This window comes from Pseudophryne corroboree, chromosome 5, assembly GCF_028390025.1.
Source record: "Pseudophryne corroboree isolate aPseCor3 chromosome 5, aPseCor3.hap2, whole genome shotgun sequence".
Classification (NCBI taxonomy): Eukaryota; Metazoa; Chordata; class Amphibia; order Anura; family Myobatrachidae; genus Pseudophryne; species Pseudophryne corroboree.
In genome coordinates, this window is record NC_086448.1 from 163,927,323 (window position 1) to 163,940,705 (window position 13,383).

Genomic DNA, 13,383 nt, shown 5'->3' on the forward strand with positions numbered 1-13,383 from the left:
TGTATGGGTTGTGTGATTATCTACATACCTTATTTTACACTGCCACGCTCGCCACAGGTTCTATTCCCACTCTATGGGTGTCGTGGATACCCGCGAGTGGGAATAGTCCCTGTTAGTCGGCGTGCCGACTGTTGGGATTGTGGGTGCTGGTATTGTCACATAACTATATCCCGTTGTAGACATCCGTCAGTTACAAGTGACCTCATGCAGCGACATGACTGCAGCCACACTCCGTCCAGATTTTGTTAGATGTTCGTTTGAATGAATTTCACAAAAAAGGTTTTATAAATTAATCTAATTTTAAAGAGACACATACACACTGTCACCTCTGATTCTTGCGCTTTACTGTGCCGTCAAATATCTACAGCACTCTTTAGCCACTTGCTAGCTCTCACTCTTTAAAAAAAAATAAAAAAAAATCAACTTTTTATTATTGGAGATGTCCTGTCCATATATGACCCCTGCTCTAATGAATGTGGTGAGTTCACAACACATTTACCAAAAGGTCAAGAAATATACGAGACATTATTTGTATAAGCTCTATATGAAGTATAAAAGCATTTCATGTATAGACTTGAGTCCCATCCCGAAAATCTCATTATGGTATGCAAATATTCCAAAATACGAAAACAATTTGAAATACAAAATACTTCTGGTCCCAAGCATTTCAGATATGGGAGACTCAACCTGTATTAACCATTTTAAGACTTAATGGGGTATATACAATTGCGGTCGAATTGCCGCAAATGTCGAAAAACGGGGCATTTTCGACAAAAAAAAATGATGCGACAATGCAATACAGTACTTTGCCAAAAAAACTGACTTTTCAAATTCGACATGTCTGCAATGGTAAAAATGCGGCTTTTCGACAAAAGTATATTCAATTGAAGAATGTCGATTCGACAACAGTGCTTTTCGACAGTAATTTCGTCAATTTCATTCCGCCTCACTTTGCTGGCGGAATCTAATAAAAAAAAATTGAAACCATGTTTTTTTAGTGTTTTTTTTTTTTATTGCTAATAGCATATTTATTTATATTAGAAGGGATTAGGTACTTGGTTTGTCTATTAGGATTTACAACTATTTATATATTTTTTAAAATAATAATTTTTTTTTTAAATGACTAAAATTGAGAGCATGGTTTTCAGTGGGAATGGGTTAAAATCACGGGGGGGGGGGGGGGGGGAGGAAATGCGTGGGGTCCCCCCTCCTAAGCATAACCAGCCTAAGGATCTTTGAGCCGATCTCTGCATCCGGTCCTGGTGCAAAAAATACGGGGGACAAAAAGTGTAGGGGTCCCCCGTATTTTAAACCAGCACCAGGCTCCACTAGCTGGAAAGATAATGCCACAGCCGGGGGACACTTTTATACCGGTCCCTGCGGCCGTGGCATTAGGCATTAAATCCCCAACTAATCACCCCTGGCCGGGGTACCCTGGAGTGGGGACCCCTAAAATCAAGGGGTGTCCCCCCTCCAGCCACCCAAGGGCCAGGGGTGAAGCCCGAGGCTGTCCCCCCCATCCATGGGCTGCGGATGGGGGGCTGATAGCCTTGTGTAAAATCAAAGAATATTGTTTTTTGCAGAAGAACTACAAGTCCCAGCAAGCCTCCCCCGGAAGCTGGTACTTGGAGAACCACAAGTACCTGCATGCGGGGGTAAAACGGGCCCGCTGGTACCTGTAGTTCTTCTGCAAAAAAAATACCCAAATAAAAACAGGACACGCACACCTTGAAAGTAAAACTTTATTACATACATGCCGACACACACATACTTACCTATGTTCACATGCCGACTGTGTCCATGTCTCCATCTGTCGACGTCTCCAAGAATCCGGGGTACCTGAAAATAAAATTATACTCACCTAAATCACGTCGTGGCACTCTCCTGATTGCCTATGCGCGTCTGAGCTGGCAGACAGCGCATCGCACAGCCGCACCATTATCTTCAATGACCGCAAAGTTCCCACTATTGAATATAATGGAGCGGCTTTGCGATGCGCTGTCTGCCAGCTCAGACGCGCATAGCCAATCAGGAGAGTGCCACGACGTGGCGCTCCCCGATTGGCTGAAGGGACCCTCTGTGACAGGAGTCACGGGGGGTCTCAGCATTCGGGGAAAGGGGTCCCATGTGTAAACATGGGACCCCTTTCAGTCCGTGGTCCGGGTATGCGGTTTGTTTTTTTGGCAAGTACGTGGATTACAAATAATAACAGGACACTGGATTTAGGAGAGTATAATTTTATTTTCAGGTACCCCAGATTCTTGGAGACGTCGACATATGGAGACGTGGACACAGTCGGCGTGTGAACATAGGTATGTGTGTGTCGGCATGTATGTAATAAAGTTTTACTTTCAAGGTGTGCGTGGCCTGTTTTTATTTGGGTATTTTTTTTGCAGAAGAACTACAGGTACCAGCGGGCCCGTTTTACCCCCGCATGCTGATACTTGTGGTTCTCCAAGTACCAGCTTGTGGGGGAGGCTTGCTGGGACTTGTAGTTCTTCTGCAAACAACAATATTCTTTGATTTTACACAAGGCTATCAGCCCCCCATCCGCAGCCCATGAATTGGGGGGGGGGGGGGGGGGGGGAGACAGCCTCGGGCTTCACCCCTGGCCCTTGGGTGGCTGGAGGGGGGGGACCCCTTGATTTAAGGGGTCCCCACTCCTCCAGGGTACCCCGGCCAGGAGTGACTAGTTGGCGATTTAATGCCACGGCCGCAGGGACCGGTATAAAAGTGTCCCCCGGCTGTGGCAATATCTCTCCAGCTAGTGGAGCCCGGTGCTGGTTCAAAAAATACGGGGGACCCCTACGCTTTGTCCCCCGTATTTTTTGCACCAGGACCGGACGCAGAGCCCGGTGCTGGTTCTAAAAATACGGGGGATCCCCTGTCCATTTCCCCCCCCGTATTTTTACAACCAGGACCGGCTCAAAGAGCCCGAGGTTGGTTATGCTTAGGAGGGGGGATCCCACGCAATTTTTGTGTGCGTTTTTCAACCATTTTTGCGCCGTCGGAAAAGTCGAATCCAGGACGCACTTATCCGTCAATTGGTCAGTTTTTCGACAGCGGGACTGTCGAATCCGTTTTTTATTGAATATTTCGAATTCCGGCACCCGCCGGCCGGAATTCGACGGTCGAATTGTGTCGAATTTAAAAATGGGCGAAAAAAAGCCGCAATTCGCCCGGAATTGCATATACCCCTTTGCATTTAATAATACAAAATATTCTGCAGAATGATTTTCATTTGCTATTTTGTACATATTCTAAAGTACAAATACATTATTCCAAGACTGCCTTCTGCCATGTCCTTTATTAGGTTTTTTTTTTTTTATGTCCTTGGATACAACATGCTTTACGCACATAACACAAAGGACTGAATTTTTGTTTTGCTACTGTAAACAAGGAACATAAAAGTAATCCAATTCCCAGAATACTGTAAAGAAATAGCTGAAAAATAAAACAAAATGCATTTAGTAAAATTTGTGTACAGGCTGAAAATGACTTTAAAGCTGAAGACAAACCAACACTTTAGAAAGGTTAACTATTGATTTCTCACACACCTTATGAAGACCTCCATTGCTCTGCATTAATATAATCGCCCACTCATCAAAAACATGAACATTTGCACAACTGTTATTTGGCTATTAATGCAATTCAAGAGTTTTCTTTAAGCCTTAAAAATTGCTCCATAAGTGGCCCAGTTAGAGAATAGGGCAATGGTAGGAGTTAAGTTGGGATGAGGAATCAGGTTTGCTTATTAAAACTCTTAATGAAGCATGGGCATCAAGGTTAAAGAATCACTAAATGGAAAATATAAAAGTTGTTTTATATAAAAAACCAAACAAAAAACCCCCAAACACCACCTCATGTCAGACATTATTACAGCTATAGATATTCTAGTCGCCATTGTGGTACATTTTTTACAACACAGTTGATGGCTTCCTTTGGACCACGTTTTACAGAATAGATGGCAGCAGAACATAAACTCACCAAGCACAATATGTTCTGTCCCAATAATAATGTAACTATGTAACTCTTACATAAAGACTGGAAGACGTCCTCTCCTTTACTGGTCAGGGATTTGAAAGAGCAGAAATAGCAGCCTATACATTCAGTTTTCTTATGGTGCCCACACACGGAGCTATTTGTGCTAGGTGCGATTTGAGCTATACAATATGTGCTATGTGAATTGTACTCCGTGGTATGCTATTTGAACTACACTGGAATTTGACTACACTACAATATGTAACGTATGTGATGTAGTTCAGAAATACCTGCCTGCACATACTATTTTGCCTCGAGATATGGACTACACGGGAGCGCGCATCGCAAGGGACAATACACACAGTGCGATTTGAACTAGACGCGATGCTATTTAAAGTAAAAAGATCAAATAGCATGCGAGAATCACACCGTGTGTGGGCACCATTAGATCTCAAACGCAGCAGAAATTACCCTCCCCAGTCAGGACCAATTAAAACCAGTGTTACACATGGCCAGTTTATACTCTGACTGTTGCACATTAATGTAATGAACACAGCGTATTAAAGCTATCTATAACCAAAATGACAAAGGTTTAGAATTTCCAAAGGAACAATGCCACCATGATTAGGTTTTACTCACTATAACTTTCACGGACTATGATGAATCTCTTAATTTATGAGCAGAAAAAAAAATAGCCTCCAAAGTAAATAGGAAAGAAGAATCCTTTGCCATTTTTTTTTTCACACAACATGGTAGCCTGAGCATGGCACTCAAGCTGTGGGCTGTTTTTGTGATGCAGAACATGCACTATTACACTTTAATGCTTAGAAACAAAGCCTTTTAACTGCCCGCTTCATACAGGAAGTGGGGTGGTGGTGGGGTACGCAAAGGTGTGAGATGTGGAGGTACATGAATGTATGTAAGCATCAGACCGCACCAAACAGCATTGCAGTAACTCACGTATGCTAGATAAATGATTAACGAGTCACTTCAGAAATTATACTTCAATTAAAAAAACAAACAAAAAAAAAACAACCCTACTTTACACAGCCTTTACTATAGTATGCCCAAGCTGCCTATTTACTGTAAGTGAAGCTGTCCACATAGTGGTCAGTCTGACAGGTGGCTTCATTGTATTTTTTTTTTATTTCATTTAATTTTTTTTATTTAAAAAAGGGAAAGAGAACTATGAAATTCGCAGACATTTTTTTCTACCATGGGCAGTAGAAACACCTTTACTAAAGAACGCAATTTCCAGAGATGGGAGAAGCTTTACCGAAGTCTGCAAAGTTGCAGGTCACAGATCCTGGCACTGTAAAGAAGTGTTTGCAATATTCTGGGCATTGGGAATAGTACAGAGCAGGAGGTAGAAGCGGAGCATCTTCTATGGTGCCCATACACTTGTTCGATTGAGTGCGATGCGACATCGCGCTTCGATCTCCCTTGAAGCTCCCCGTGCGATAAATCACATCGAAAGTGCTTTATCTGTGCATTCGATGCACATACAATCCTGCGATTTATCGCATGCCCCTTGCAACCAGAAATGGGTGGAGGGGAGTGTCCAGGAAGTGAGCTAAATGCCTCACAGATCGCACATCGCAGTGCGATAAATCTAATGTGGTAAAAATAGCATGCGATCGCACGTGCGATCCGACAAATATTAAGTGCAGCACATAATATCTTGAGATGCGAGATTCGACCAGCGTCCCTGCGCATCGCATCAGGGGACACATTTGATGTGCATACAATCCTGCGATTTGTTGCACAGATGCGGTCGAAATCGAAGGGTTGTACCAGATCTCAGAAGTGTATGGGCACCATTATACAATCCAGTAGAAAAAATTCTTCCTAAGGCGCTGCAAATTGGAGCAGCAGTAGACAGTATGGATAGGTCACCAACCTACAAAGACAATATAAAACAGAAAAATACAGTCTCACTTTCTGCGCTCCAAGTGTCCCCTTGTTTTTAAATGATCCTCACAGCGATGTTATATTGTTCATGAAAAAAAGACAGAAAATATAATAGTGTAATCTTGTATGAGCATAAAAGTTCTTTCCACTGTGTTAAGGGAGAACAAGGTGATGAAGATGGTCCCAAAAGAGAAATGAGCCGTCCACCTTCTTATAGGGTCACCCAAAGTGATGCCGTGAAGATACGGTAATAGATCCTTACGTTTATGCTTACTTGAAAATGGAGGGTAGAAAGCACATAAAGGTTTCTTTTCCATAAGGGTTTTTTTCCCTCTGTGACACTGTATATGGAGTATGAATATCACTCATATGGTGAGTATGCAATTAAAAAAGAAAGGGGGACGCCAATTAGGGACAAAAGAACCCTCCTTTTATTAAAATATACAATTGAAACATAAATAGACAACCAGCCGTACCAAATGGGGGGCAGAGATCGAAATCAACTGACATGAAGTGATCCGGATATCATAAATGTCATATGCCCCCTTCAATGGATGTACTGGTTTAGGACATCAATATAGCACTGTATCAACACGTTTCGACGCTCTGCGGCGTCTTTGTCAAGATTTAACAGTGTGTTTCACTAGAATATACAGAAAATCCAATAAAACACTTTCCTTGTTTGCAAAAAATAATCAATCATAAAAACAAATGTAGACATAAAACATACCACCGATATGCAGCCTCTCCTGTGTGGTCAGCTGAATGAAAAACTCCCAGTCCAGAGCTTTTGTGCAATCAAATGGATACAAAATAACTGGAGGACAAGGGATAGGGATAACAGGTTAGCCAAGGCAGAAATGAGGAACATCTATGAATTCAACAGCCTTAGACCTTATGGTCTAAACCACGATTTCGAAATTAGGTGGTTTCTGTAAAGTGATGTTAGGTTCATTCTACTAGGGTTTATACCTTTTTGAAATTTTGGGATTATTCCTAAGTGTTCTTCTATCTATATAGGGAGTTTTTTCCAGCATCATTGTAATTATATGTGTTCAAAGAAATTCATATGTAAATGCGAGTTTATTCATGTAAAATGTACATTGCAGTAACCATCATGTTGCTATGTTAATTACGTGCATAATACCTTTCCCTATGTATAGGGGGCCGTAGTAAAGGTTGTGTGCTCAGGTCTATTTAGAATGTAGGATATGGGTAATATGTATAGTTTTGTTCCCCCCATTATACGTAGTTGGCCCAGGACTTTTAAATTATACTTGTTTCCAGGGTGGCGCTCTGTTATAAAATGTTTGTACCAGAGGCGGAGTACAGATAACTCCGTTTTGGGTACTAGGAAGTAACTGTGTCCTTGATGCGTCACTATGGAAACAGGACGCAGGCCTTCAGTACGGAGGGGATATGTTTAGAAATAAGCGGGTCCGTTTATGAGAACATCAGTGAAGTATTAAGTGGGCGGAAGTCACGGTAAACCATGTTGGAAAAGGGCAAAGTTGAGAACTTGCCCTACATCTTAATTCCGTGCCCGCGACTGCAGTGAGTATAGGACGTTGAGGCGAGATTACGGGATATTGGTTCCCAGGACCAGGTTTTGTTCCAACATGTTAGTAATGTAAATGTGGTTTAGATCACTTTCGTTTTTAGCTGTTAGGATAGTACGTTAAGCCGCATGACTGGTCTAGACCCAGGAAGTGTTACCAAGGGAACAAGACGCGCAGCTGGTAGGATGTTACGTTGGTAATGGGAGGAAGTAATGCTAGCCATAGTATTGGTCTGTGCCCCGAATGTGTTACCAAGGGAACGGGACGCAGTTTAAAGGAAACAGGAACTAGTTAGATCATGTGATTGCGGCCCGGGCGTGTTGCCATGGAAATTAGATGAGGGGCAGTGCCATGAAGGGGATCTTTGAATCCTTTTGGCGCCAAATTTGTAAATTTAGGTCCCTTGTGAATTGCAAACTATTGGCTATTATGAATGTCTATCACGCTGGTGGTCAGCTTATTGGTTGATTAGGATTAAACCTATTAAGGTTCTGCTATTTAAGGGAGGCCAGACTGGGAGTTTTTCATTCAGCTGACCACACAGGAGAGGCTGCATATCGGTGGTATGTTTTATGTCTACATTTGTTTTTATGGTTGATTATTTTTTGCAAACAAGGAAAGTGTTTTATTGGATTTTCTGTATATTATAGTGAAACACACTGTTAAATCTTGACAAAGACGCCGCAGAGCGTCGGAACGCGTTGATACAGTGCTATATTGATGTCCTAAACCAGTACATCCATTGAAGGGGGCATATGACATTTATGATATCCGGATCACTTCATGTCAGTTGATTTCCATCTCTGCCCCCCATTTGGTACGGCTGGTTGTCTATTTATGTTTCAATTGTATATTTTAATAAAAGGAGGGTTCTTTTGGCCCTAATTGGCATCCCCCTTTCTTTTTTAATTGCATACTCACCATATGAGTGATATTTATACTCAATATACAGTGTCACAGAGGGAAAAAAAACCTTACGGAAAAGAAACCTTTATGTGCTTTCTACCCTCCATTTTCAAGTAAGCATACACAAAAGGATCTATTACCGTATCTTCACGGCATGACTTTGGGTGACCCTATAAGAAGGTGGACGGCTCATTTCTCTTTTGGGACCATCTTCATCACCTAGTTCTCCCTTAACACAGTGGAAAGAACTTTTATGCTCATACAGGATTACACTATTATATTTTTCTGTCTTTTTTTCATGAACAATATGACATCGCTGTGAGGATCGTTTAAAAACAAGGGGACACTTGGAGCGCAGAAAGTGAGACTGTATTTTACCATTATACAATCAGCTTAGCAGCTGTCAGGAGCTGTAAGGTGCAGGAATAGGGGTCGGAGCGAGTCTCTGTATTGCAATGAATATGCTGAGCACTCATATTTCAGATGTAGTTCATGGAGGTAGGAAAGAAAAATAAAACAATAAAAAAAGTTTCCGCAAAGTTTGTCAATCATCCCCATCTACATAAGATAACAAAAGTCAAAACCACACACCTCCTTAAATAGTTCCCTTGACAGGGTACATTTTTCTGCTCTTTAAAAAGGTGGTAGAATATGCTTATAATACAACAGTAATTTACATGGAGCTAAAAAATGCAAACTCAAACTATGATAGACAATGTTTCTTTATTGCCCTTTAAAAGTGTGTGCATCATTAATATTGCAGACAACAACTTGACGTTTAAATGTTCTGCAAGTTAAATAGTATTTACCGTTCTCCACGCCGACATTAAAATAACGCAATACACTCTTTGCAAACCATGGTGAAAATAAACTAAAAATAATTACAAAAAAAAATTCAAAAATCTTACAAACATGATTTACAGGTTTTCTATATATATAGTTATATATAAGTTTCGGTGGCACTTTGTTTTCTCACTATTTATTTACATTACAGTACAGATTATCAGTTTTTGTAGCAAGCTGCAAGACAGTTCAAGGATAGTTATTAATTTTTTTTGTTGATTTTTTTTTTTTTTTTTTTAAATCAAGCCACATTTTAAACGCAATATTAAACAATGGAAAAAAAAATTACTATTTTTTTTTATTTATTTTTTTACAATCAACTGTTTATGAATCTGGTGAAATAATTTAGTACTCACCAACTCTGTAGCTCTATATATTTAAAAAATAAATAAACATGTAGTCTTGTTCAGTGTCTCGTACATCTTTGATTTAAATTGGACATTAGACTGGTATGAAGGTCATCATTACAGAAGGATGCATTATAGTGTCAACATATAGCAATGATGGAATTCTAATATTCAAAAGGTGTGAGATGTAGAACAGTTATAGCTATCTCTGCTGTCAGACAAGTACGGAAAATAAGAAAACACAGCGATGCCGCTTAATGCCAACCAATATGATGCACATTTTTGTAGCCCGGACAGGTTACATTAATTATTGTTGTACAGGTAATGGGAAAATGCTCTGACTTTATCTACTATGCTCATTGGGTCTTTATCTTAAACCTCAGTTGTACTGTATATAGGTATTGATACATGTAGATTGGTATGTAACCAGTCCTTTACTTGAGATTTTATAAGTATTCTTAACTGCTTTTGCTCCCAGACTGGCATTTACCAACGCGTTTTGTATCCTTCGGACAAATAGTTTAAGTATCATGAAACCTGAAGCAATCCTGGAGATTGAATACTTTCACATTCAGCACAGTGTATTCCTGTCCCCAGTCCAGTCCACATTCATAACTGTTCATACATTGCACCCTCATGTAGGACTGTGCCTTAGCATAAACCTTTGCAGGTTACAAAAGTCAGGGTTTCTAAAAATAGCCTGCAAGCTCTATTTGATGTGCCAAACTAAAGAGGAGAAAAATAACCAGATAACCAATAAATATGCTTCATCACCATTGAATGTCTTCCCTACGCAGCAAGAACTGCAAGAAGGAAGCCTCTGTGCCATTACTTCCATCATTTTACACAATCTCCCAATCAATCTTCTGCCCATCGATTGAAGTCCATGTTGCTGGGGCAAAAGTTTGACACACAAACGCCATTATTCAAGTTCTTCTAGAAAAAAAGTTGACCGCCGATTCAGCAGTCAGTCCGCTTCACTTTCCTTCCTTTTGGCACCTGCATTAAAGAAACAAAGTTGGATGGAAAAACTGCCTGGCATTCAGGTAGGTTATATTAGAGTAGCACGTCCTGAGAACATTCGTCTGCTGCGACAGGTTATACAAGGACATACAAGAGCAGAGATGAAATGCTTTGCGTGGCTGAAAATATTCCTGCACTCTGTTTGGCTACTGGTTCTAGCCCTTCATACTTCTTCTATACACCTATATGTACCTACTAAGCATGAATAAGGTGATGGAATAGGTGTTCTGACCAGCGGGGTAATGATGAATTTGGGGCCACGAGGTAAGGGAGGTCCAGTAATGTCACGCCCCCACTGCTCTTGATTGAGGTGTCAGAGTGTAAGCGCAGGCTCATCAGCACTTTAAAGTGCAGAGCAGAGGCCCACTGGTAAGGTCAACTCACATGACCAGGTTCTCCCATAGATGCTGCGATGGAGTTCACCTTTGCCATGTTCCGCCCCTGGTTCTGACGCTAATCAACAACGGCATTTACTAAATAAGCTAAAATGTGCCTTAGAATCAACACACACATTCCTAGTCAGTGTTGTGTTACTGCCTAGGAAACGGGGAGGAGGACATCCGAAACACCTCAGATTAAATAGGAAGATGGAGATTATATGCTAGGTTTGTGAACACAAAAAGCTAAATCGTAAATATACTGTGAATTACTGCATACAAATATACAGCTGCTGCATGCCAGTGCCTCTAAACATTTATAAAGTACATGAGAAACTAGAAGTAAAACACTTTATAACAAAGTGCACCCTTCACAATGGAGGCAAATGTTTTATGAGAGAGTGGTGGGTCTATAGAGTGGGGGTGGGCACAAACAGACTTGATTCTGATGGGGCTCAATAACAAAGCGCAGCCATTGTGAGGGTAACAATAGGTCCATCGGCAGGTGGATTTCTGGGTACTCAGACCCCCACCTCATGTGCGCCACTGTACATTTTCTGACATACCTGCTGGAGACAGTACCAGTGCTTGCAAAATATCAGAGAGAGATATAATTCCAACAATGCTATGTGCTTCATTCACAACTACCAGTCTATGCACCTATGACAAAAAGTAAAAACAGGAAATTAAATAAAACCGGGATTACATATAGCACATTTATCACATAGGTACACATTCAACCCAAAAATGTATAGTATCACAATACAACATATAACACAAATTATTGTAAAAATAAGAAAGAAGAAAATGTGCCTCCTTTGCAATGCATGCTGGAAGCAGTACAGAATGGGGTCAGTAATAAAACTCCTCTTAGATAAATACTAGTAAAAGCCCTGAGAGATCAGTGTAAACTATCTGCAAGTGTGAGCTGGAGTTCCATTAAAGCCTGCTCCTACAGTCTGTTTCAGATATATGCAACACTCACAACGGAGTCTTCCACACTCTCAATTAGCTCAAACCTGTATTTACACCCATGTTCATTAAGGATTTTTCCATGAACAGTGCTTAGCTACAAGCAGATATATACAGCCATGTTAAGCCAATCTTATATCTGCAATGGGTACCACTGGGACAAACAACAAATGCTCTATGGGTGGAATTCAATTGTTATCTCCAGCATTGACTGCTGGGCGCCCGACGGAGCAACTAATCAGGTATGGCAGTTTTCTTGTCATCCCAACTTATTTAGATGGGCTTAGCCGCCTTACGTGGCTAAACCCCAGACTGTTTATTTTTAGATGCTCAGAGTCCCAAACAATTGAATACCACCCCCCACCCCCCCACCCCCACACACACACACACAACCAGGTAATCTTGTGCGAAGGATTAACTATACATGGCTATTTAGATTTTATAGAGACTCCATATCACGTTTCTCACCTTAGTCTGCTCCTAGCCCATTACGTGTCATCACTTCCAAGCACCATCTATTCATCATGTTTAACTTATGTAGTGCGCCTAAAATGGCCGCCTTGTCTGGAATCTTTGTGGGTAGGATGAAAAATCCTTAGAAGTGATGACCCGGCTGCCTCACCTCTGTTTTATGGTCCTGGTTTATGTATCTTTTGTAAATCTCTACATAAAATACAGATACCATGAACACAATACGAATATAGAGCGTCTTCAGTCCTATTGGGGAAAAGTGCTTTAAAAATAATATATTACTCTTCATCTTACCTCTGCTTTGACTATTCGATCCACAATAGTCTCCAGTGTTTCCAGCTTACTGCATTTTACTACACCTTCAAAATACTGTGAGCGGTGTTCCAGTGCCTGGGTCACGGTGATGTCTAGATTATTATATGTTTTCTCAGCAGCAAGGTTCTGAAAATGAATTATGCATCTGTCAATTAAAAGTATGGTGAATTATAAAGGAGGTACCAGTGGAAGAGTGCCCACAATACACAAATAAATAAAAACCCATGTGGAGAACTACTAATATACAAAGTCAAACATTGTATGCAGACATCTGCATTCCTACTAAACTACTACAGGTTGAGTATCCCATATCCAAATATTCCGAAATACGGAATTTTTTGAGTGAGACTGAAACAGTGAAACCTTTGTTTTCTGATGGCTCAGTGTACACAAACTTTAATACAAAACATTAAAAATATTGTATTAAATGACCTTCAGGCTGTGTGTATAAGGTGTATATGAAACATAAATGAATTGTGTGTATGTACACAAACTTTGTTTAATGCGCAAAGTTATTAAAACTATTGGCAAGAATTACCCTCAGGCTGTGTGTATAAGGTGTATATGTAACATAAATGCATTCTGTGCTTAGACTTGGGTCCCATCGCCATGATATCTCATTATGGTATGCAATTATTCCAAAATACGGAAACATCCGATATCCAAAATGCTTGGGAC

The 13,383-nt window shown here is 40.7% G+C and overlaps 1 protein-coding gene across 8 annotated transcripts in view; it reads right to left on the bottom strand.

The window, feature by feature from the left end:
- Window positions 1-9,061: 9,061 nt before the first annotated feature.
- PRKAG2 (protein kinase AMP-activated non-catalytic subunit gamma 2) overlaps window positions 9,062-13,383 on the bottom strand; it is a 656,600-nt gene continuing 652,278 nt past the window's right edge. For all 8 annotated transcript variants that reach the window (XM_063921848.1, XM_063921849.1, XM_063921850.1 and 5 more), the window contains 3 exons: window positions 12,685-12,831; window positions 11,514-11,607; window positions 9,062-10,546 (listed from right to left, as the gene is read on the bottom strand). In XM_063921848.1, the coding sequence (XP_063777918.1) occupies window positions 10,515-10,546; window positions 11,514-11,607; window positions 12,685-12,831 (273 nt within the window). In that variant the 3' untranslated portion in view covers window positions 9,062-10,514. The remainder of the gene's footprint in view (window positions 10,547-11,513; window positions 11,608-12,684; window positions 12,832-13,383) is intronic.